Genomic DNA, 25650 nt, shown 5'->3' on the forward strand with positions numbered 1-25650 from the left:
GACCTTCTCCTGGTGGCGGGAAATAAATCCCACATGTTATGGACACCTATGGACCCTCATCATCCCGTAAGCATAAATTCTATTTTTTCTAAATCTCATAGCTTGAAATTTACCCTGCTGACTTTTCAAGGCTTAACCCTCTTATATATATTTCCATAATTGTCTTTAAAGGTACAGTCCACTCCAGAATTATTATTGTTTAAAAAGATAGGTAATGCCTTTATTACCCATTCCTTATTTTTGCATAACCAACACAATTATATTAATACACTTTTTACCTCTGTGATTACCTTGTATCTAAGCATGTGCAGACTACCCCCTTATCTCAGTTCTTTAGGCAGACTTGCATTTCAGCCAATCATAGCTAACTTATAACTCCATGGGGGAGAGCACAGTTATCTATATGACACACATGAACTAGCGTTTTCTAACAGTGAAAAACTGTCAAAATGCACTGAAATAAGATGTGGCCTTCAAGGGCTTAGAACTTAGCATATGAGCCTACCTAGGTTTTGCTTTCAAAAAATACCAAGAGAATAAAGCAAATTTGATGATGAGTAAATTGGAAAGTTTTTTTTAAAATTGCATGGCCTATCTGAATTATGAAATTTTAATTTTGACTAGACTGTCCCTTTAAGAAGTGAAAACTATAGCATCATATATTTGGAAGATACTTTTTAAATACTATACTTTTTTTTAGAACATGGTAATACCATATCAGTGCCATTTAATTGGTGGTGCTTTACAAATAAATTATAATGATATGTTGTTCGTGTTTTTATTATAATATTGTGACTTTATTAATATTGTTGGATGTACTGGTTTAAAGGGATATGAAACCTAAATGTTTATTTCATTATTCAGTTAGAGAATACAATTTGAAGCAACATTCCAATTTACTTCTGTTATCTAATTTGCTTCATTCTTTGGGTATCCTTTGTTGAAAAACTAGCCATTCACATGAGTGAGCCAATCACATGAGGCATCAATGTGCAGCCACCAATCGGCAGCTACTGAGCCTATTTATATATGCTTTTCAACAGGATACCAAGAGAACTAAGCAAATTAGATAGAAGTAAATTGGAAAGTTGTTTAAAATTATACTCTTTGTAAATCATGAAAGAAAAAAATGGGTTTCATGTCCCTTTAAGTTTGAGTTAACACACTAACCGTGAGGTTAGAAATACTCATAGATGTAAAGTGACATTATAAAACAAGAATACCTATTTGATACAAGTCACAGTAGTCTGCTTTACGAATATGTAGCAAAATTGTTTCATTGTTTTCTTCCAGATACATGAAATCCCAGAGAACCATGGCACGTCTAACTAAAAGACGTCAGGCAGATACAAAAGTGATCCAGTACTTATGGACAGCCATAGAAGTGATCAGAAACCAGAAACAAATTGCAAACATTGACCGCATTACAAAGTAAGTTATGTTTAAATGGTTTATATATACAACTAAAATAAACATGAAAAGGGTTTTGAAATTAAATGTTTTTAAATTGATATTGAAAGAAACAAATGTATTGATAAGGGCAATTCTTTCTATCTGTAGGTAAACAGACATGCTTCCGTAAGATTAAAAGCAAAAAGTACATCAGCATCCTTAAAACAAACAGGCTCTAAATGCAATGTATTTTAATGCAACATAGAAAAAAAATTAATTTAATGTCCCTGGTCCCCTGATAAAACCCTATGCATAGAAGACAAAGTCATGAGGGGTCAAGGTAGCTTCTCTATCATTTTCCTAAACACCCCCACACACATTATAATCACTGCTTGCATTAGATTTCTCAGTTTTGAAGGGCCCTTTGCTTACATTTTCATTTTAAACGAGATTTTCTTTTGTCTTCAAATTTAGTTAATTGGAGTTGTTTTTCTTTGTGTTAATTTAGGTTCACATTTACTTCCTTTGCATGATTTTTTTACATTGCCTTTTTACATTAGGTTCAATCTGTCCATAAAGGGATGTGAAAGATTGTAAAATAAAATTCTATAATATGTTAGAGCTTTTTTATTGCATTATTACGTTTAGGGCTGCAACTAACGACTATTTTCATAATCGATTAATCGGCCGATTATTTTTTCGATTAATCTACTAATCGGATAAAAAGAGAATCAATAATAGTTTTCTATGTTTTCAATAAAATCCACATAATGAGTGTTACAAATATAAACTTCAGACTAAAACTTTACATTAAGACATCTGTTTCTTCAATTTTTAAGCAGCAGAGCACAGTTTTATAATTAAACAAAACAAAACCACAAACTGTTTGAAAAGAGGTAGAACTAGAAAGAGTTAGACTATCACTGTTAATAACATTCTGTTGTTCACTCTTTCAGAAACTTTGCATTGAAATGCAAACATCTCAACATGTCCACATGCTTCTGGTTAAAGCTGGTTCTCTGTTTGCAGCTATATTTCCTGCAGCAGAGAAAAGGCTGTTGAGGTGTATAAGTAGGGTTTTGCCAATTTCACCAAAGTGGGATATTTATCTTTGTTAGCTCTTCACCAATGCTAAGTGTTTTCTACCTTGGCAAGGGGCCTCTCAATAAAGTAACCCTTGACTTCATTCTAACCTAAAAATATCTTGAATATCTATATGCAATGGTAAATTACCAGCTATAAGGTTAGGGGAAATATCTAGTCCGCTCTAAAAATAACGAATATATACTTATAAAGGTTGAATCTGGTACATATTATCAATATATATATTAAATATATATATTAAAAATCAATTCAATATATTCAATATATATATATATTAAAAATATAAAAAAACAATAAAAAACAAGATCAAAAGCGCTAAGGAGTGTATATCAATAACAGGACAAAGCCTTACACATTTATTTATACAGTACATATAATCAGCAATAGCAAGCAATACACTAATAATTGTGCAAACAGATAATAGTGCACGTCAATTTAAATAACTCCCATCAATCTAAGGGCAAGGTGTAATGAAACAAGCTTGGCACTATATCATTAAAAGCTTTGTTCCAAATCACCAGATTTAATATAAACAATCCAAATGACTCCTATTATATCTGGGTTGCGTCTGTAGATGTCCTTTAGGCTAAGGACATAACTATAAAACACAATACCATATGTAGGAGTTCATTGGAGTGAAGCAGCTGGTGTTGTGCACAGACCAACTAATTGCAAACCGATTAATCGATTATGAGATTCGTTGACAACTATTTTCATAATCGATTATTATCGATTATGACGATTAGTTGTTGCAGCTCTAATTACGTTCTTGTAACTATCAGCTTGATTATATTAACCTCTCCGCAAGATGAGACAAGATGATATAAAATGATTTTCCAGCACTGCGAGATCCCTAGTGAAATTCTAAAAAGGCAGATTTTGCTATACTTCTCCAAGGGGTGTTCCCTGTATTTTTTTTATGTGAAGGAGAGACAAGCCCAGTGATATATAACACTGCATGACCTGAGAGTTTTGCTGCATTGACACTTTGTGCTTTGTATTTTATATTACTTTAAACTTCTGATTTAGTTTTATTACATTTAAACTTTCTATTTTGTATTTTATTTTGTACCTCAGTGTATTTAGGCTTGGGATTTTACAAATTCTGATAATGTTTCACAGTTTCTGTGTAACTTTAACAAATTAGGTTCATACCATATCACAGCTTATTCTACAAGAGCAGTTGCAACTTTGTGGACTTTTAAAAAGGATGCATCTTTGGAGCAGATTTGCAAAGCTGTGACATGGTTTTCTCTGTATACTTTTTCCAAATATTATCGCTTTGATCTTTTTGCTTCTTCGCAAGCAGCTGTTGTCAGGAAAGTCCTTAAGGCCGCAGTTTTGGTTTATTATTATTATTATAATTCCTTATTTATAAAGCGCCAACAGATTCCGCAGCGCTGTCCATGGGTAACAAAAATAAAAGGACAGTACAATATGAGACACCAGACAAAATTTAACAAACAAATACAGGGGGAATTGGGAGCCCTGTTCCCGTGGGAACTTACAATCTAATTGGGTAGGAGGGTGAGAAACAGGAGGAGGGGACTGCACAGATGGGAATGATGTTAGTGTGGAGTTAGATGAGGGCAACTATTAAGCAAGTGGAATTCATTAGTTACTGATTTGGTGATAGGCTTCCCTGAACAAGAAGGTCTTTAGGGAGCCTTTAAAGGAGGAGAGGTTGGGGTAAAGTCTGACAGCTCGAGGAAGTGCATTCCAGAGGGTTGGTGCCGCACGAGAGAAGTCCTGTAGTCTAGCATAAGAGGAGGTGATGGTAGAAGAGGCAAGGAGTAGATCGTTGTTGGATCTTAGGAGACAGGCTGGAGTATATTTGTTGATGAGTGAGGACAGGTATGGGGGGGGGGGCTGCATTGGTAAGAGCTTTGTAGGTCAGAGTGAGAATTTTGAATTTAATTCTGCTGTGAATGGGGAGCCAGTGAAGGGACTCACAGAGGGGTGCAGCAGATACAGAGCGTCGGGAGAGGTGCATTAGCCTAGCCGAGGCATTTAGGATGGATTGAAGGGGGGAGAGGCGGGAGAGAGGAAGGCCAGTTAGTAGGTTGTTACAGTAGTCAAGCCGGGATATTACTATGGAATGGATTAGCTGTTTAGTAGTTTCAGCACTCAGAAAAGTACAAATTTTGGATATATATTGCATAGGTGGTTGCAAAAGGATGAAGAGAGCGATTGGATGTGGGGTATGAAGGACAGATTGGAGTCAAGTATAACTCCTAGGCAGCGGACTTGGGGTGATGGGGATATAGTGGTGTCACCAACAGTGATAGTAAAGTTAGAAACTAGAGTAGAATTAGATGGGGGGATTAGAAGAAGCTCAGTCTTGGACATGTTGATTTTTAGGTGGTGAGAGGCCATTCAGGAAGAAATGCCAGATAAGCAGTTGCTGATGTGGGAAAGGACAGAAGGAGAGAGTGCAGGGGTGGATAGGTAGATATGAGTATCATCAGCATAGAGGTGATAGTTGAAGCCATAGCTACTGATAAGTTTACCCAGTGAGGAAGTATAAATAGAGAAGAGTAGAGGGCCTAGAACAGAGCCTTGAGGTACTCCAACAGACAGAGGCAGTGGAGAGGAGGAGTCGCCAGCAAATGAGACAGAAAAGGACCTATTAGAGAGATAAGAGTGGATCCAGGAGAGGGCATTGTTACAGAGCCCAAGGGAGCTGAGAGTCCTTAGGAGGAGGGGATGGTCAACAGTGTCAAAGGCAGCAGACAGGTCAAGTAAGATAAGCATAGAATAGGGGCCATTGTTTTTAGCAGAAAGAAGATCGTTAGTAACCTTGGTGAGGGCAGTCTCAGTTGAGTGTTGGGGACGGAAGCCAGATTGCAGGGGGTTAAGCAATGAGTTTGAGGATAGGAAGTGTGTTAGGCGATCGAAAAGTAGTTTTCTCCAACATTGGTGTGTCCGGTCCACGGCGTCATCCTTACTTGTGGGAAATATTTCTTCCCCAACAGGAAATGGCAAAGAGTCCCAGCAAAAGCTGGCCACACAGTCCCTCCTAGGCTCCGCCCACCCCAGTCATTCTCTTTGCCGTTGCACAGGCAACATCTCCACGGAGATGGTTAAGAGTATGTGGTGTTCCTTGCTACGGGTCCAGATCCAGGGATCCCAAGGCGACTCTAGTGGATGCACTAGTAGCGCCTTGGACCTTCAACCTAGCCTATGTGTTTCCACCGTTCCCTCTCATTCCCAGGCTGGTAGCCAGGATCAAGCAGGAGAGGGCCTCGGTGATCTTGATAGCTCCTGCGTGGCCACGCAGGACTTGGTATGCAGACCTGGTGAATATGTCATCGGTTCCACCATGGAAGCTACCTTTGAGACAGGATCTTCTTGTACAGGGTCCATTCGAACATCCAAATCTGGTCTCCCTCCACCTGACGGCTTGGAAATTTAACGCTTGATTCTATCAAAGGGTGGGTTTTCAGATTCTGTGATAGATACTCTAGTTCAAGCCAGAAAACCGGTAACAAGAAAAATTTACCATAAAATATGGAAAAGATATATCTGCTGGTGTGAATCCAAGGGATTCTTATGGAATAAGATCAAAATCCCTAAGATCCTTTCCTTTCTACAAGAGGGTTTGGATAAAGGATTATCAGCGAGTTCTCTAAAGGGACAGATTTCTGTGTTATCTGTCTTACTACACAAACGACTGGCAGCTGTGCCAGATGTTCAAGCATTTGTTCAGGCTCTGGTTAGAATCAAGCCTGTTTACAGACCTTTGACTCCTCCCTGGAGTTTAAATCTAGTTCTTTCAGTTCTCCAAGGGGTTCCGTTTGAACCTTTACATTCCATAGATATTAAGTTGTTATCTTGGAAAGTTTTGTTTTTGGTTGCTATTTCTTCTGCTAGAAGAGTTTCTGAGTTATCTGCTTTGCAGTGTTCTCCGCCCTATCTGGTGTTCCATTCAGATAAGGTTGTTTTGCGTACTAAACCTGGTTTTCTTCCAAAGGTTGTTTCCAACAGAAATATTAACCAGGAGATAGTTGTACCTTCTTTGTGTCCAAAACCAGTTTCAAAGAAGGAACGTTTGTTACACAATTTAGACGTAGTCCGTGCTCTAAAATTCTATTTAGAAGCTACAAAAGAGTTCAGACAAACATCTTCTCTGTTTGTCGTCTATTCTGGTAAAAGGAGAGGTCAAAAAGCGACTTCTACCTCTCTTTCCTTTTGGCTTAAAAGCATCATCCGATTGGCTTACGAGACTGCCGGACGGCAGCCTCCTGAAAGAATCACAGCTCACTCTACTAGGGCTGTGGCTTCCACATGGGCCTTCAAGAACGAGGCTTCTGTTGATCAGATATGTAAGGCAGCGACTTGGTCTTCACTGCACACTTTTGCCAAATTTTACAAATTTGATACTTTTGCTTCTTCGGAGGCTATTTTTGGGAGAAAGGTTTTGCAAGCCGTGGTGCCTTCTGTTTAGGTAACCTGATTTGCTCCCTCCCTTCATCCGTGTCCTAAAGCTTTGGTATTGGTTCCCACAAGTAAGGATGACGCCGTGGACCGGACACACCAATGTTGGAGAAAACAGAATTTATGCTTACCTGATAAATTACTTTCTCCAACGGTGTGTCCGGTCCACGGCCCGCCCTGGTTTTTTAATCAGGTTTGATGAATTATTTTCTCTAACTACAGTCATCACGGCACCCTATAGTTTCTCCTGTTTTTTCCTCCTGTCCGTCGGTCGAATGACTGGGGTGGGCGGAGCCTAGGAGGGACTGTGTGGCCAGCTTTTGCTGGGACTCTTTGCCATTTCCTGTTGGGGAAGATATATTTCCCACAAGTAAGGATGACGCCGTGGACCGGACACACCGTTGGAGAAAGTAATTTATCAGGTAAGCATAAATTCTGTTTTTCCAGGACTTTAGAAACTAGCGGAAGTAGTGATATGGGGCAGTAGTTTGCAGGAGAATTGGGGTTGAGGAAGGGTTTTTTGTGGATGGGGGTGACCTTTGCATGTTTAAAGGATGATGGAAATTAACCAGTAGTAAGGGATCGGTTGAATATGTCAGTAAGGGGTGAGGGTAGAGGACAGAGAAGGTATTAGATGTGAAGGGATAGGGTCAAGTGGACAGGTAGTGAGGTGTGAAGAAGATATTAGGGAACTTACTTAATTCTCAGTGGTTGGGGAAGGTACTGAGAGTGTTGGAGGGGGTGACCGGGGCGGAGATGGAACGTTGCAGTCTTGTGGTGGGATGTTACTTCGGATGGTAAGTGTTTTGTTGAAAAAGTAGTCTGCCAAGTCTTGAGCACTAAAGTCCGATGAAGGGGTGGTGCAGGTGGACAGAGGAGAGTGTTGAAAGTGGAGAAGAGACGTTTAGGGTTTGATGAGTGAGAAGATATGAGAGAAGAGAAGTATTTTGCTTGGCTAAGTGAAGGGCAGAGGAGTAAGAATAAAGAATGAACTTATAGTGTAGGAAATCGGGTTCAGAGCAGGATTTCCTCCTGGCACATTCAGCAGCACGGGAGCATTTCTTTTTAAAGACACAATGAGTTCACGGATTTCATCCTTACTTGTGGGATTACGCCTCCTGGTCAGCAGGAGGAGGCAAAGAGCACCACAGCAAAGCTGCATATATAGCTCCTCCCTTCCCTCCCACTACAGTCAATTCTCTTTGCTTGTGTTAGTGATAGGAAGAGGTAAAGTGAGGTGTTAGTTATAGATTCTTAAATCAAGAGTTTATTATTTTTAAAGTAGTGCCAGCGACTGCTACTTTGTGCTAGGGTGTAGCCTAGACCAGATCAGTCTCTACAGTAGAACATTTGGTGGCTTTAAAGCAATAGGAACTGGTGGGACATAATTCTCACTGCGCCTCCTATATATATTTGTTGCCCTAATCCAGATAGCCTAAGCACATTTAACTCAGGCTTATCTTATTCTACAGGGCTATGGGAGGGAGAGAGAGACCTCTTACACCTGCTGAACTGCCATGCTGTAGCACAGCTTTCGAGTTAAGTCCTAACTTTATTATTTCTGGGGACATCATTCTCTCAGAAGAAAGTGAGCACTGCATTACATACAATCACATGTTAAGAGCTGAGATAGATTGGGCTCCATATTGTGATGGGACTGTGATCTCTTCTTGAGGGAGAGAGATGTTATACAGACACTGGGGACTGGATGGAATCAGTGTTGTTTTACTGCCGGCGGTTTTAACATAAAATATGCCGACCGGGAGACGGTTAACTTTTCATGCAATCACATGTCAAGGGCTAAGATAAAGATTGGGCTCTTTATTGTGAGGGGATCTCTTCTTGAGAGAGAACTATGGTATACAGACACTGGGGCTGGCAATCAGTGTTATTTTACTCCCGGCGGTTTTAACATAACATATGCCGACTGGGAGACGGCTAGCTTTTATTTTCTGTGAAAGTTTTTGGAAGAGCTGCCTCACATGCGGTAACATACTTAGCCACACTGTTATCATGGCACTTAGTTGTTATATCCTGGTGTCAGACCTATAAGCCTTAATAGCGACCGGGAGATTGTGTACGGTGACGCCCACGATGGGCGGAGTTATATTCCCGCCGATTTTTTGAGCCCTTGTCTCCATCTCTGGACGCAGTTCAGTCAAAGTACTGGGAGATGGAGTACTGTCACGCCCACGAGGGGCGGAGCTATACGGGCATTTGTTAGCTGCGCTCTCTACGCTCGAATTCCGATTGGCTGATAGGATTCTATCCTGATCCGATCAGCCAATCAGATTGAGCTCGCATTCTATTGGCTGATCGGAACAGCCAATAGAATGCGAGCTCAATCTGATTGGCTAATTGGATCAGACAATCGGATTGAACTTGATTCTGATTGGCTGATTCCATCAGCCAATCAGAATATTCCTACCTTAATTCCGATTGGCTGATAGAATCCTATCAGCCAATCGGAATTCGAGGGACGCCATCTTGGATGACGTCATTTAAAGGAACCGTCATTCGTCGTTCAGTCGTCGGCCAGGATGGATGTTCCGCGTCGGAGGTCTTCAGGATCCTGCCGCTCCGCTCCGGATGGATGACCATAGAAGATCCCGCTTGGATGAAGACTTCAATCGGATGGAAGACCTCTTCTGCCCCACTTGGATGAAGACTTCAGCCGGATCATGGACCTCTTCAGCCCCCCGCTTGGGCTTGGATCAGGACATCGGAGGAGCTCTTCTGGACAGATCGGTGAACCCGGTGAGGTGAAGACAAGGTAGGAAGATCTTCAGGGGCTTAGTGTTAGGTTTATTTAAGGGGGGTTTGGGTTAGATTAGGGGTATGTGGGTGGTGGGTTGTAATGTTGGGGGGCTTGGGTATTGTATGTTTTTTTTTACAGGCAAAAGAGCTGAACTTCTTGGGGCCTGCCCCGCAAAGGGCCCTGTTCAGGGCTGGTAAGGTAAAAGAGCTTTGAACTTTAGTAATTTAGAATAGGGTAGGGCATTTTTTTATTTTGGGGGGCTTTGTTATTTTATTAGGGGGCTTAGAGTAGGTGTAATTAGTTTAAAATTGTTGTAATATTTTTCTTATGTTTGTAAATATTTTTTTATTTTTTGTAACTTAGTTCTTTTTTATTTTTTGTACTTTAGCTAGTTTATTTAATTGTATTTATTTGTAGGAATTGTATTTAATTAATTTATTGATAGTGTAGTGTTAGGTTAATTGTAGGTAATTGTAGGTAGTTTATTTAATTAATTTATTGATAGTGTAGTGTTAGGTTTAATTGTAACTTAGGTAAGGATTTATTTTACAGGTAATTTTGTAATTATTTTAACTATTTTAGCTATTAAATAGTTCTTAACTATTTAAAAGCTATTGTACCTGGTTAAAATAAATACAAAGTTACCTGTAAAATAAATATTAATCCTAAAATAGCTATAATATAATTATAATTTATATTGTAGCTATATTAGGATTTATTTTACAGGTAAGTATTTAGCTTTAAATAGGAATAATTTATTTAATAAGAGTTAATTTATTTTGTTAGATTTAAATTATATTTAACTTAGGGGGGTGTTAGTGTTAGGGTTAGACTTAGCTTTAGGGTTTAATACATTTATTAGAATAGTGGTGAGCTCCAGTCGGCAGATTAGGGGTTAATGTTTGAAGTTAGGTGTCGGCGATGTTAGGGAGGGCAGATTAGGGGTTAATACTATTTATTATAGGGTTAGTGAGGCGGATTAGGGTTTAATAACTTTATAATAATAGCGGTGCGGTCCGGTCGGCAGATTAGGGGTTAATAAGTGTAGGCATGTGGAGGCGACGTTGAGGGGGGCAGATTAGGGGTTAATAAATATAATATAGGGGTCGGCGGTGTTAGGGGCAGCAGATTAGGGGTACATAAGTATAACGTAGGTGGCAGCGCTTTGCGGTCGGCAGATTAGGGGTTAATTATTGTAGGTAGCTGGCTGCGACGTTGTGGGGGGCAGGTTAGGGGTTAATAAATATAATATAGGGGTCGGCGGTGTTAGGGGCAGCAGATTAGGGGTACATAAGGATAACGTAGGTGGCGGTCGGCAGATTAGGGGTTAAAAAAATTTAATCGAGTGTCGGCGATGTGGGGGGACCTCGGTTTAGGGGTACATAGGTAGTTTATGGGTGTTAGTGTACTTTAGAGTACAGTAGTTAAGAGCTTTATAAACCGGCGTTAGCCCAGAAAGCTCTTAACTACTGACTTTTTTCCTGCGGCTGGAGTTTTGTCGTTAGAGTTCTAACGCTCACTTCAGACACGACTCTAAATACCGGAGTTAGAAAAATCCCATTGAAAAGATAGGATACGCAATTTACGTAAGGGGATCTGCGGTATGGAAAAGTCGCGGCTGAAAAGTGAGCGTTAGACCCTATTTTGAGTGACTCCAAATACCGGAGGTAGCCTAAAACCAGTGTTAGGAGCCTCTAACGCTGGTTTTCACGGCTAACGCCAAACTCCAAATCTAGGCCATAGTGTCCAGAATAATTGTATGAACCACAGGCAGTTCTCTGTTTCTTGATGTACATAGCAATGTCTATTTACAACAATATTAATATTTTTATTGGGTTGTTCTGCACAACAGAAATAAAATGTTCTTTTAAAACTTAAAAAGACAGTAAAATTTTATTTGTTAATTCATCCTTTGTGACGTAGGATGGTACAAAAACACACAAAATGAGTTACTTTAAGATTTAAAGAGACAGTAACGTTCTGTGTACATTATAATAAATGCATTTCAGCTGTTTCTTTGTTAGTTCATCCTTTGTGACTGAGGATGAAACAAACACACACAAGAATAGAGTTACTTTTAAGATTTAAAGGAACAGTATCGTTCCTATGTGAAAAATTTCTTAAAAATTTGTTCAAATTTATTTTTCTCCAACATTGGTGTGTCCGGTCCACGGCGTCATCCATAACTTGTGGGAATATTCTCTTCCCCAACAGGAAATGGCAAAGAGCACAGCAAAAGCTGTCCACATAGTCCCTCCTAGGCTCCGCCCACCCCAGTCATTCTCTTTGCCGCTGAACAAGCAGCATCTCCACGGAGATGGTGAAGAGTATGTGGTGTTTAGTTGTAGTTTTTTATTCTACTATCAAGAGTTTGTTATTTTAAAATAGTGCTGGTATGTACTATTTACTCTGAAACAGAAAAGGATGAAGAGTTCTGTTTGTGAGAGGAGTATGATTTTAGCAGCAGTAACTAAAATCGGTTTCTGTTCCCACATAGGACTGTTGAGACGAGATAACTTCAGTTGGGGGGAACAGTTGGCAGACTTTTCTGCTTAAGGTATGACTAGCCATATTTCTAACAAGACTGTGTAATGCTGGAAGGCTGTCATTTCCCCTCATGGGGACCGGTAAGCCATTTTCTTAGTCTCAAACAGAATAAAGGGCTTAATATGGGCTATAAAACTGGTAGACACTTTTATGGGCTAGATCGATTGCTTTATTTGGGCATTTTATACAGCTTGATGTTGAAATTCACACTTTATAACTTTGGGGAACGTTTTTTTACGTCAGGCACTGGTTTAGACACCTTCCCAGTCAGGAAGGGCCTTCTCTGTAGTAGGCAGAGCCTCATTTTCGCGCCATTACTGCGCAGTTACTTTTGAGAGCAGGACATGCAGCTGCATGTGTGTGGGTCTGGAAGTAGTTGAAAAGGTTCCTAGAAGGCCTCATTTGGTATCGTATACCCCCCTGGGTTTGGTAAAGTCTCAGCAAAGGCTGTAGCTGGGACTGTAGAGGGGTTAAAACTGTAAACGGCTCCGGTTTCCTCATTTTAAGGGTTAAAGGTCTGAAATTTGGGGTGCAATGCTTTGAATACTTTAAGACACTGTGGTGAAAATTTGGTTAAAATTGAACAATTCCTTCATAGTTTTTCACATATTCAGTAAAAAAAGTGTGCCCTGTTTAAAATTTAAAGAGACAGTAATGGTTTTGTTTTAAAACGTTTTTTGTACTTTATTGACAAGTTTAAGCCTGTTTAACATGTCTGTGCCTTCAGATAAACTATGTTCTGTATGTATGGAAGCCAATGTGTCTCCCCCTTCAAAATTGTGTGATAATTGTGCCATAGCGTCCAAACAAAGTAAGGACAGTACTGCCACAGATAGTAAAGTTGCCCAAGATGATTCATCAGATGAAGGGAGTAGACATAGTTCTACATCATCTCCTTCTGTGTCTACACCAGTTTTGCCCACGCAGGAGACCCCTAGTACTTCTAGCGCGCCAATGCTTGTTACTATGCAACAATTGAAGGCAGTAATGGATAACTCCATAGCAAATATTTTATCCAAAATGCCTGCATTTCAGAGAAAGAGCGATTGCTCTGTTTTAAACACTGTAGAGCAGGAGGGCGCTGATGATAATTGCTCTGTCATACCCTCACACCAATCTGAAGTGGCCATGAGGGAGGTTTTGTCAGATGGGGAAATTTCTGATTCAGGTAGAATTTCTCAACAGGCAGAACCTGATGTTGTGACATTTAAATTTAAATTAGAGCATCTCTGCGCACTGCTTAAGGAGGTGCTATCTACTCTGGATGATTGTGACAACCTGGTCATTCCAGAAAAATTGTGCAAGATGGACAAGTTCCTAGAGGTTCCGGTGCACCCCGACGCTTTTCCTATACCCAAGCGGGTGGCGGACAAAGTGAATAAGGAGTGGGAGAAGCCCGGCATACCTTTTGTCCCCCCTCCTATATTTAAGAAATTATTTCCTATGGTCGACCCCAGAAAGGACTTATGGCAGATAGTTCCTAAGGTCGAGGGGGCAGTTTCTACACTAGCCAAGCGCACTACTATTCCTATCGAGGATAATTGTGCTTTCAAAGATCCTATGGATAAAAAATTGGAGGGTTTGCTTAAAAAGATTTTTGTACAGCAAGGTTACCTCCTGCAACCTATTTCGTGCATTATTCCTGTCACTACAGCAGCGTGGTTCTGGTTCGAGGAACTAGAAAAGTCGCTCAGTAGAGAGACTCCGTATGAGGAGGTTATGGACAGAATTCACGCACTTAAGTTAGCTAATTCCTTTATTTTAGATGCCGCTTTGCAGTTCGCTAGATTAGCGGCGGAAAATTCAGGGTTTGCAATTGTGGCGCGCAGAGCGCTCTGGCTAAAGTCTTGGTCAGCGGATGTATCATCCAAGACAAAATTGCTTAATATCCCTTTCAAGGGTAAAACCCTTTTTGGGCCAGAATTGAAAGAGATTATCTCAGACATCACTGGGGGTAAGGGCCACGCCCTCCCACAAGATAGGCCTTTCAAGGCCAAGAATAAGTCTAATTTTCGTTCCTTTCGCAATTTCAGGAACGGACCGGCCTCCAACTCTGCAGCCTCTAGACAAGAGGGTAATGCTTCGCAAACCAAACCAGCTTGGAAACCGATGCAAGGCTGGAACAAGGGTAAGCAGGCCAAGAAGCCTGCTGCTGCTACCAAAACAGCATGAAGGAGCAGCCCCCGATCCGGGACCGGATCTAGTAGGGGGCAGACTCTCTCTCTTCGCTCAGGCTTGGGCAAGAGATGTTCAGGATCCCTGGGCACTAGAAATTGTTTCTCACGGTTATCTTCTGGAATTCAAGGAACTACCCCCAAGGGGAAGGTTCCACATGTCTCACTTATCTTCAAACCAAATAAAGAGACAGGCATTCTTACATTGTGTAGAAGACCTGTTAAAAATGGGAGTGATACACCCAGTTCCAACTGTGGAACAAGGAATGGGGTTTTACTCAAATCTGTTTGTAGTTACCAAAAAAGAGGGAACTTTCAGACCAATTCTGGATTTAAAGATTCTAAACAAATTTCTCAGAGTGCCATCGTTCAAAATGGAACTATTCGAACGATTTTACCTACAATCCAGGAGGGTCAATTTATGACTACCGTGGATCTAAAGGATGCGTATCTACATATTCCTATCCACAAAGATCATCATCAGTTCCTAAGGTTCGCCTTTCTGGACAAACATTACCAGTTTGTGGCTCTCCCATTCGGGCTAGCCACTGCTCCAAGGATTTTCACAAAGGTACTCAGGTCCCTTCTAGCGGTTCTAAGACCAAGGGGCATTGCAGTGGCACCTTACTTGGACGACATTCTGATACAAGCGTCGTCTCTTTCAAAGGCAAAGGCTCACACAGACATCGTTCTGGCCTTTCTCAGATCTCACGGGTGGAAGGTGAACATATAAAAAAGTTCCCTGTCTCCGTCGACAAGAGTTCCTTTCTTGGGGACAATAATAGATTCTTTAGAAATGAAGATTTTCCTGACAGATGTCAGAAAGTCAAAGCTTCTAAACGCTTGTCAAGTTCTTTACTCTGTTCCACGACCTTCCATAGCTCAGTGCATGGAAGTAGTAGGGTTGATGGTTGCAGCAATGGACATAGTTCCTTTTGCGCGAATTCATCTAAGACCATTACAACTGTGCATGCTGAAACAGTGGAATGGGGACTATACAGGCTTGTCTCCAGTGATTCAAGTAGATCAGAAGACCAGAGACTCACTCCGTTGGTGGCTAACCCAAGATCACTTGTCCCAGGGAATGAGCTTCCGCAGACCAGAGTGGGTCATCGTCACGACCGACGCCAGTTTAGTGGACTGGGGCGCGGTCTGGGACTCCCTGAAAGCTCAGGGTCTATGGTCTCGGGAAGAGTCTCTTCTCCCGATAAACATTCTGGAACTGAGAGCGATATTCAATACTCTCAGGGCTTGGCCTCAACTAGCAAAGGCCAGATTCATAAGATTCCAATCAGACAACATGACGACTGTTGCTTACATCAACCATCAGGGGGGAACAAGGAGTTCCCTGGCGATGAGAGAAGTGACCAAAATCATAAAATGGGCGGAGGATCACTCCTGCCACCTATCTGCGATCCACATCCCAGGAGTGGAAAACTGGGAGGCGGATTATCTGAGTCGTCAGACATTCCATCCGGGGGAGTGGGAACTCCACCCGGAGATATTTGCCCAGTTGTCTCAATTATGGGGCATTCCAGACATGGATCTGATGGCGTCTCGTCAGAACTTCAAGGTTCCTTGCTACGGGTCCAGATCCAGGGATCCCAAGGCGACTCTAGTGGATGCATTAGTAGCGCCTTGGACCTTCAACCTAGCTTATGTGTTTCCACCGTTTCCTCTCATTCCCAGGCTGGTAGCCAGGATCAAACAGGAGAGGGCCTCGGTGATCTTGATAGCTCCTGCCAAAGGTTGTTTCCAACAAGAATATTAACCAGGAAATAGTTGTGCCTTCTTTGTGTCCGAATCCAGTTTCAAAGAAGGAACGTTTGTTACATAATTTAGATGTAGTTCGTGCTTTAAAGTTCTATTTAGAAGCAACAAAGGATTTCAGACAAACGTCTTCTCTGTTTGTCGTTTATTCTGGCAAGAGGAGAGGTCAAAAAGCTACTGCTACCTCTCTTTCCTTTTGGCTGAAAAGCATCATCCGATTGGCTTACGAGACTGCCGGACGGCAGCCTCCTGAACGCATCACAGCTCACTCTACTAGGGCTGTGGCTTCCTCTTGGGCCTTCAAGAACGAGGCTTCTGTTGATCAGATATGTAAGGCAGCGACTTGGTCTTCCCTGCACACTTTTGCCAAATTCTACAAATTTGATACTTTTGCTTCTTCGGAGGCTATTTTTGGGAGAAAGGTTTTGCAAGCCGTGGTTCCTTCTGTTTAGGTGACCTGATTGGCTCCCTCCCTTCATCCGTGTCCTAAAGCTTTGGTATTGGTTCCCACAAGTTATGGATGACGCCGTGGACCGGACACACCAATGTTGGAGAAAACAGAATTTATTCTTACCTGATAAATTACTTTCTCCAACGGTGTGTCCGGTCCACGGCCCGCCCTGGTTTTTTAATCAGGTTTTATGAATTTCTTTCTTTAACTACAGTCACCACGGCATCCTATGGTTTCTCCTGTTTTTCTCCTGTCCGTCGGTCGAATGACTGGGGTGGGCGGAGCCTAGGAGGGACTATGTGGACAGCTTATGCTGTGCTCTTTGCCATTTCCTGTTGGGGAAGAGAATATTCCCACAAGTTATGGATGACGCCGTGGACCGGACACACCGTTGGAGAAAGTAATTTATCAGGTAAGCATAAATTCTGTTTTTCTTTTTGAACCTACTACTATGGCGATTGCTGTTTGGGAGTCTGTTAACAATAACCACAAATTTCTCCTATAGTTTCCCTCAAAATTATATGGCCGACATGCAATGCCCTGCGTTTCCTTCACACTCCACTCGGGGTTATGATGCATTCTATATTTTTACATAAGGTAAAAGCATTGCTAGAGGAATTGCTATTCTAAAAGGTTCCTCCATGTCACTGAGAATCTCAGTTTCAGATGGAATTGGTGCCTTAGGCATTCCCTGTATTTACAAGACTGTTTCCCATAGCCGTATCAGCTAAGAGGCTGGATGACATTCCTTAGGGGGGAAGGTGTAGTTTTGACTATGTGAACTTCTATGCCCTTAGAGGATAGTCCTATGGACAACATTTAGTAATGGGGGACACACCAGGGTTTACAATGGCAGCCATCTGTGTACTTTGCTACCATCACTGGTGTGACGGCATATTGGTTTGATGCGTTGTCTGATGCTATTAGTAGTTTCCCTGGATAAAATTCAGGACAAGATAAAGCTTTCAATTGGTTAATTACTTTATTTCAATTTCTTCCCTTCCAGTTATCAAACTGGGAGTATTGGTGGTTCTGTTCCAGCTCTTGAAACCTTATGTATAAGATTTTGGTGAAAACATAGCCTGCTGTTGAATCACAGACAGCATGGGGAACATGCCCCAGTCCGGGATTGGATCTCGTAGGGGGTTGATTTTCCGTTTTCGCTCAAGTTTGGTTTCGAGCTCAAATGTTTTCCTCTCAGAGGCATTTTCTGCTTTCAAGATTGTCTGAGGAACAGACAAAGGGAGAGACGTCCTTACACTGTGTAGGAGATCTCTCAGACCTGGGAGTGGTTGTTCCAGTTCTAATACTGGTATAGGATATGGGGTTACCGGTCAAGTTGTGGTTCCCAAAAGAGGGGAATCTTCAGACCATTTTTTAAGAAGGGTACTGTCCTTCAAGATGGAAACTATTAATTTGTTCCATTTCTCCCTTGATCTTAGAGGGTCAAGTTATGTCAACGGTGGATTGAGGGTCAAGTGCCTTCATGTGCCGTTCACGAGAATCGTCTGAAGTTCTAGGGTTTGCCTTTCTGGACAAACACTTCCTGTTCGTGGTCCTTCCTTCCGGTCTTGCCACAGTTCCGAGTTCTTACGGAGGCTCTGGGATCTCTGTTGGCGGTGCTTTAGTTACAGGGCATTGCAATGGTGCCCTATCTGGCTAATATCCTAGTCCAGGCGTCATCCTTACAGCAAGCAAGATTTACATGAACATGGTGTTATACTTCCCGTGAACTCACGGGTGGAGGTGACTTTGGAAAAGTGTTCCTTAGTCCTAAGCACAAGGGTAGGTTTCTTGAGAATCATAACGAATTCCATATCAATGAAAATTTTTCTGACTGAGGTCAGGAAATCAAGGTCTATCAATACTGGTCTAGTCCTTCAGTCCACTTCTCGGCTTTCAGTGGCTCAGTATATAGAGGTATTCGGGCTGATGGTGACGGCAATGGACATTAGCCAGACAGATGGCTCAGCATGCTAAGGCACTGTGACTGAGCTCTGTAACAACCTGAGGGTTGCAGACTCAATCCCCGGTGAGGTCCACTCAACGTTTCATCCTTCTAAGGTTGATAAAATGAACAGCGCCTTGTGTCTCTTAAAATTCCGTTTGTTCGTTCCACCTCAGACCTATGCAGTTAAGCATGCTCAGGCAGTGGAACGGAGATTATGCAAACTTGTCTCCTCAAATAACCCTGGTTTGGGAGACTAGGGACTATTTTCTATGGTGGTTGCCTCTGGATCACCTAGCCCAGGGAACATGATTTTGCAGAGTGTGGACTCAAGTGGAGTCTGTTCTTTTTATAGACTTCCTGCAACTGAGAGCGAGCTTCAAGACTCTTCTGGTCTGGCCTCAGTTGGCTTCGGCCCAGTTTCCTTCTTGCTATCTGTCGGCGATCCATATCCCAGGGATAGACACTTGGGAAACATATTTTCTGAGTTGTCAGATTTTTCATCCGGGAGTATTCTCCAACCTGATTTTCAGATGGGGTCGGCTGGAGTTGGATCTCATGGCATCTTGTCAGACTGCCTGCCTTTTGGGATAAGGGTCCAGGTCCAGGGCCCCCAGTCCGAGCTGATTACTGCCTTGGCAGTTCTTTGGTCCATCAGCCTAGATTATCTATTTCTCTTGTAAGGTGTATCCAGTCCACGGGTTCATCCATTACTTGTGGGATATTCTCCTTCCCAACAGGAAGTTGCAAGAGGACACCCACAGCAGAGCTGTCTATATAGCTCCTCCCCTAACTGCCACCCCAGTCATTCTCTTGCAACTCTCGACAAGAAAGGAAGTATCAAGAGATATGTGGTGACTTAGTGTAGTTTTACCTTCAATCAAGAGTTTATTTTTAAACAGTACCGGCATTGTACTGTTTTTCTCTCAGGCAGAAATTAGATGAAGAATTCTGCCTGAAGATTTGATGATCTTAGCGGTTTGTAACTAAGGTCCATTGCTGTTCTCACACATAACTGATGAATATGAGAAAACTTCAGTTGGGGGAACGGCCTGCAGATTACCTGCTTTGAGGTATGTTCAGTATTTTTATTTCTAGAGAGAGGAATAAGTTTTAGAAAATGCTGACAGAGCCTTGTGTATTTGAGGTAAGCCTGATGCAGTGATTTAACAGCGACTGGGATCATGCTTACATAACAGGGTAATACTCATGTTAATATTCATATTGCTTAGTGACATGATTTCATAAATAGGACGTTTTTTCTCTGAGTGAGATAAGTCTTTATTTGGGGCCTAGTTTCCACATGGCTAGACAGATACTCCTAGGAGTATTTTCTTAAGGCCATTTGACATCCAGTACATGGTGGGAGGGGCCTATTTTAGCGCTCTAACTGCACAGTTTTAATACAGACTGAGACATCGAGCTTCCCTAGAAGAGTCCTCTGGCATCTGAGAACCATTTCAAAGGGGTTATTTCTGCACAGAATCGTATTTAAGGGCAGGTAGGAGCCTCAGCAGAGCTGTGGCATGGTGCTCAATTGATTTTTAATTTTTTTTAACGTTTTTCAATCCGGTTTGGGGCCTAAGGGGTTAATCATCTATTTGCAAGTGGGTGCAATGCTGCTTTAGTCCCTTATTCACACTGTAAAAATTTCAAAGATTTCAAAGATTTATTTAGTATTTTTTCACTGTTTTGCAGTTTAAGTGCTAGTTTTTTTCTCTTAAAGGCACAGTAACGTTTTTGTTTAATTGCTGTTTCACCTTTATTAAAGATTTATCTCCAGGGGATTCTCTGACTGAAAAGAGGGAGATTATGCCATCTAACTCTCCCCATGTGTCAGAACCTATAACTCCCGCTCAAGTGACGCCAAGTACATCTAGCGCGTCTAATTCTTTTACCTTACAGGACATGGCGGCAGTTATGAATGCTACCCTCACTGAGGTATTCTCCAAACTGCCAGGGCTACAAGGAAAGCGAGACATCTCTGGTGCTAGAATTAATACAGAGCTTTCTGACGCTTTATTGCCTGTGTCCGATATACCCTCACAATGCTCAGAAGCTGAGGAAGGTGAGCTTCTATCTGTGAGTGACATTTCAGACTCAGGGAAGGCTTTACTTCAGTCTGATTCTGAGATGACAGCGTTTAAATTTAAGCTTGAACACCTCCGCTTATTGCTTAGGGAGGTATTAGCGACTCTGGATGACTGTGACCCCATTGTGGTTCCAGAGAAATTGTGTAAAATGGACAAATACTTTGCAGTACCTGTTTACACCAATGTTTTTCCAGTCCTTAAGAGGTTTTCGGAAATTATTACTAAGGAATGGGATAGACCAAGTGTGCCGTTCTCTCCCCCTCCTGCTTTTAAAAAGATGTTTCCCATAGATGCCACCATACGGGACTCGTGGCAGACGGTTCCTAAGGTGGAGGGAGCAGTCTCCACCCTAGCTAAGCGTACAACTATCCCCGTCAAGGACAGTTGTGCTTTCCTAGATCCTATGGATAAAAAATTGGAGGGTCTCCTTAAGAAAATTTTTATACATCAAGGTTTTATTCTCCAGCCTCTTGCATGCATTGCCCCAGTTACTGCTGCATCGGCTTTTTGGTTTGAGTCTCTTGAGGAGGCTCTACAGGTGGAGACCCCGTTAGACGATATTCTAGACAGGATTAAAGCTCTTAAGTTAGCTAACTCCTTTATTTCTGATGCCATTTTTCATTTAGCCAAGCTAACGGCTAAGAATTCAGGTTTTGCCATTTTGGGGAGTAGGGCGCTATGGCTTAAGTCCTGGTCAGCAGACGTTACTTCAAAGTCTAAGCTTCTTAACATCCCCTTCAAGGGACAGACCCTATTCGGGCCCGGTCTGAAGGAGATCATTTCTGATATTACTGGAGGAAAAGGTCACGCCCTTCCTCAGGATAGGTCCAATAAGTTAAGGACGAAACAGAATAATTTGTGTTCCTTTCGAAACTTCAAGAGTGGCGCAGCTTCAGTTTCCTCTAATGCAAAACAAGAGGGAAATTTCGCCCAGTCCAAACCAGTCTGGAGACCTAACCAGGCTTGGAACAAGGGGAAGCAGGCGAAGAAACCTGCGGCTGCCTCTAAGACAGCATGAAGGAGTAGCCCTCGATCCGGGACCGGATCTAGTGGGGGGCAGACTCTCTCTCTTCGCCCAGGCTTGGGCAAGAGACGTCCAGGATCCCTGGGCATTAGAGATTGTTTCCCAGGGATATCTTCTGGACTTCAAAGCTTCATCTCCAAAGGGGAGATTTCATCTCTCACAATTATCTGTATACCAGATAAAGAGAGAGGCATTCTTACGTTGTATTCAAGACCTGCTGGTTACGGAGTGATCCACCCAGTTCCAAGGGAGGAACAGGGGCAGGGCTTCTATTCAAATCTGTTTATAGTTCCCAAAAAAGAGGGAACTTTCAGACCAATCTTGGATCTCAAGATCCTAAACAAATTTCTCAGGGTCCCATCCTCCCTATGATCCAGGAGGGTCAATATATGACTACCTTGGACTTAAAGGATGCTTATCTCCACATTCCGATTCACAGAGATCATCATCAGTTCCTCAGGTTCGCCTTCCTAGACAGGCTCTTCCCTTCGGGTTATCCACGGCACCAAGAATCTTTACGAAGGTTCTAGGGTCCCTACTGGCGGTTCTAAGGCCATAGCCGTGGCTCCTTACCTAGACGACATTCTGATACAGGCATCGACTTTTCAAATCGCCAAGTCCCATACGGACATTATTCTGGCCTTTCTGAGGTCTCTCGGGTGGAAGGTGAACGAAGAAAAGAGTTCTCTCTCCCCTCTCACAAGAGTTTCCTTCCTAGGAACACTGATAGATTCAGTAGAAATGAAAATTTTTCTGACAGAGGTCAGGTTATCAAAGCTTCTAACTTCCTGCCGTGCTTTTCATTCCACTTCTCGGCCGTCAGTGGCTCAGTGTATGGAAGTAATCGGCCTAATGGTAGCGGCAATGGACATAGTTCCGTTTGCCCACCTACATCTCAGACCACTGCAACTTTGCATGCTCAATCAGTGGAATGGGGATTACACAGATTTGTCCCCTCTGCTAAATCTGGATAAAGAGACCAGGGATTCTCTTCTCTGGTGGTTCTCTCGGGTCCATCTGTCCAGGGGAATGAGTTGCCGCAGGCCAGAGTGGACTATAGTCACGACAGATGCCAGCCTTCTGTGCTGGGGCGCAGTCTGGAACTCCCTGAAGGCTCAGGGTTCGTGGACTCAGCAGGAAGCCCTCCTTCCGATAAACATTCTGGAACTGAGAGCGAAATTCAATACTCTTCAGGCTTGGCCTCAACTAGCTGTGGTCAGGTTCATCAGATTTCAGTCGGACAATATCACGACTGTAGCCTATATCAACCATCAGGGGGGACAAAAAGCCCCCTGGCAATGTTGGAGGTTTCAAAGATAATTCTATGGGCAGAGGTTCACTCTTGCCATCTCTCAGCTATCTATATCCCAGGAGTAGAGAGCTGGGAGGCGGATTTTCTAAGTCGGCAGACTTTTCATCCGGGGGAGTGGGAGCTCCATCCGGAGGTATCTGCCCAGCTTATTCATCTATGGGGCAAACCAGAAGTGGATCTGATGGCGTCTCGCCAGAACGCCAAGCTTCCCTGTTACGGGTCCAGGTCAAGGGATCCACAGGCAGCGCTGATAGATGCTCTGTGCCCTGGTCCTTCAGCCTGGTTTATGTGTTCCCACCATTTCCTCTCCTCCCTCGTCTGATTGCCAAGATCAAGCAGGAGAGAGCTTCAGTGATTTTGATAGCACCTGCGTCGCCACGCAGGACTTGGTATGCAGATCTGGTGGACATGTCATCCCTTCCACCATGGTCTCTGCCGCTGAGGCAGGACCTTCTACTCCAAGGTCCATTCAAACATCCAAATCTAATTTCTCTGCGGCTGACTGCTTGGAGATTGAATGCTTGATTTTATCAAAACGTGGTTTCTCCGAGTCGGTCATTGATACCTTAATTCAGGCTTGAAAGCCTGTCACCAGGAAAATCTATCATAAGATATGGTGTAAATATCTTCATTGGTGTGAATCCAAGGGTTACTCATGGATTAAAGTCAGGATGCCTAGGATATTATCCTTTCTCTAAGAAGGATTGGAGAAGGGATTGTCAGCTAGTTCCTTAAAGGGACAGATTTCTGCTTTGTCTATTCTTCTGCACAAGCGTCTGGCAGATGTTCCAGACGCTTGTTCAGGCGTTTTGTCAGGCTTTAGTTAGAATCAAGCCTGTGTTTAAACCTGTTGCTCCGCCATGGAGTTTAAGTTTAGTTCTTAAAGTTCTTCAAGGGGTTCCGTTTGAACCGCTGCATTCCATAGCTTTTATCTTGGAAAGTTCAGTTTTTGGTAGCTATCTCTTCAGCTCAAAGAGTTTCAGAGTTATCTGCCTTACAGTGTGATTCCTCTTATCTGATATTCCATACAGATAAGGTAGTGTTGCGTACCAAACCTGGATTTCTTCCTAAGGTGGTATCTAATAAGATTATCAATCAGGAGATTATAGTTCCGTCTCTGTGTCCTAATCCTTCTTCAAAGAAGGAACAGCTATTACACAATCTTGACGTGGTTCGTGCTTTAAAGTTTTATTTACAAGCTACTAAGGATTTTCGTCAAACATGTGCATTGTTTGTTGTCTACTCTGGACAGAGGAGAGGCCAAAAGGCTTCGGCATCTTCTCTTTCTTTTTGGCTGAGATGCATAATCCGTTTAGCTTATGAGACTGCTGGCCAGCAGCCTCCTGAAAGAATTACAGCTCATTCCACTAGAGCGGTAGCTTCCACATGGGCTTTTAAAAATGAGGCCTCTGTTGAACAGATTTGTAAGGCGGCGACTTGGTCTTCGCTTTATACTTTTTCCAAATTCTACAGATTTGATACTTTTGCTTCTTCGGAGGCTATTTTTGGGAGAAAGGTCTTACAGGCAGTGGTGCCTTCCATTTAAGTTCCTGCCTTGTCCCTCCCTTCATCCGTGTCCTAAAGCTTTGGTATTGGTATCCCACAAGTAATGGATGAACCCGTGGACTGGATACACCTTACAAGAGAAAACAAAATTTATGCTTACCTGATAAATTTCTTTCTCTTGTGGTGTATACAGTCCACGGCCCGCCCTGTCACTTTAAGGCAGGTGTTTTTTATTTTTAAACTACAGTCACCACTGCACCCTATAGTTTCTCCTTTTTCTTGCTTGTCTTCGGTCGAATGACTGGGGGTGGCAGTTAGGGGAGGAGCTATATAGACAGCTCTGCTGTGGGTGTCCTCTTGCAACTTCCTGTTGGGAAGGAGAATATCCCACAAGTAATGGATGAACCCGTGGACTGGATACACCACAAGAGAAAGAAATTTATCAGGTAAGCATAAATTTTGTTTTCCCCCGTTTGCGCTTCTTTGCCAGGTGATTGTTCAAATCAAATAGGAGAAGGCATCAGTGATCCTCCTCGCCTCTGCGTGACCTCGCAGGATTTGGTATGCCGATCTGGTGAACATGTCATCTCTGCAATCTTCGACACTTCCGTTGAGGAGGGACCTTTTATTCAGGGTCCCTTCTTCCACCCAAGTAAAGTTTCTCTGAGGCTGATTATTCGGAGATTGGACGCTTGGTCCTATACAAGCGAGGTTTCTTTGATTCGGTCATAGATACCTTAATTCAGGCATGTAAGCCTGTAACTAGGAAGATTTACCATAAGATAGGGCATAAATATCTTTATTGGTGTGAATCCAAGAGTTACTCATGGAGTAGAGTTAGGATTCCCAGGATTTTGTATTTTCTTCAAGAAGGCTGGGAGAAGGGTTTTTTAGCGAGTTCCCTAAAGGGTCAGATCTCTGCTTTATCTATTTTGTTACACCAGTGTCTGGCAGATGTTCAATCCTTTTGTCAGGTTCTGATTAGAGTAAGGCCTGTGTTTTAGCCAATTGCTCTTCCATGGAGTTTGATTTTAGATCTTAAAATTATTCAAGGGGTTCCGTTGAACCTATGCATTCCATAGATATTAAGTTGTTATCTTGGAAAGTTTTATTTCTTGTTGCAATTTCTTCTGC

General features: G+C 42.5%; 1 protein-coding gene across 4 annotated transcripts in view; it reads left to right on the top strand.

Moving 5' to 3' along the window:
- Positions 1-25650, top strand: part of ZMYND11 (zinc finger MYND-type containing 11) — a 375736-nt gene that overhangs the window by 118919 nt on the left and 231167 nt on the right. For all 4 annotated transcript variants that reach the window (XM_053713832.1, XM_053713834.1, XM_053713835.1 and 1 more), the window contains exon 3: positions 1294-1431. In XM_053713832.1, coding sequence (XP_053569807.1) covers positions 1298-1431 — 134 coding nt within the window. In that variant the 5' untranslated portion in view covers positions 1294-1297. The remainder of the gene's footprint in view (positions 1-1293; positions 1432-25650) is intronic.

This window comes from Bombina bombina, chromosome 5 (assembly GCF_027579735.1).
Source record: "Bombina bombina isolate aBomBom1 chromosome 5, aBomBom1.pri, whole genome shotgun sequence".
Classification (NCBI taxonomy): domain Eukaryota; kingdom Metazoa; phylum Chordata; class Amphibia; order Anura; family Bombinatoridae; genus Bombina; species Bombina bombina.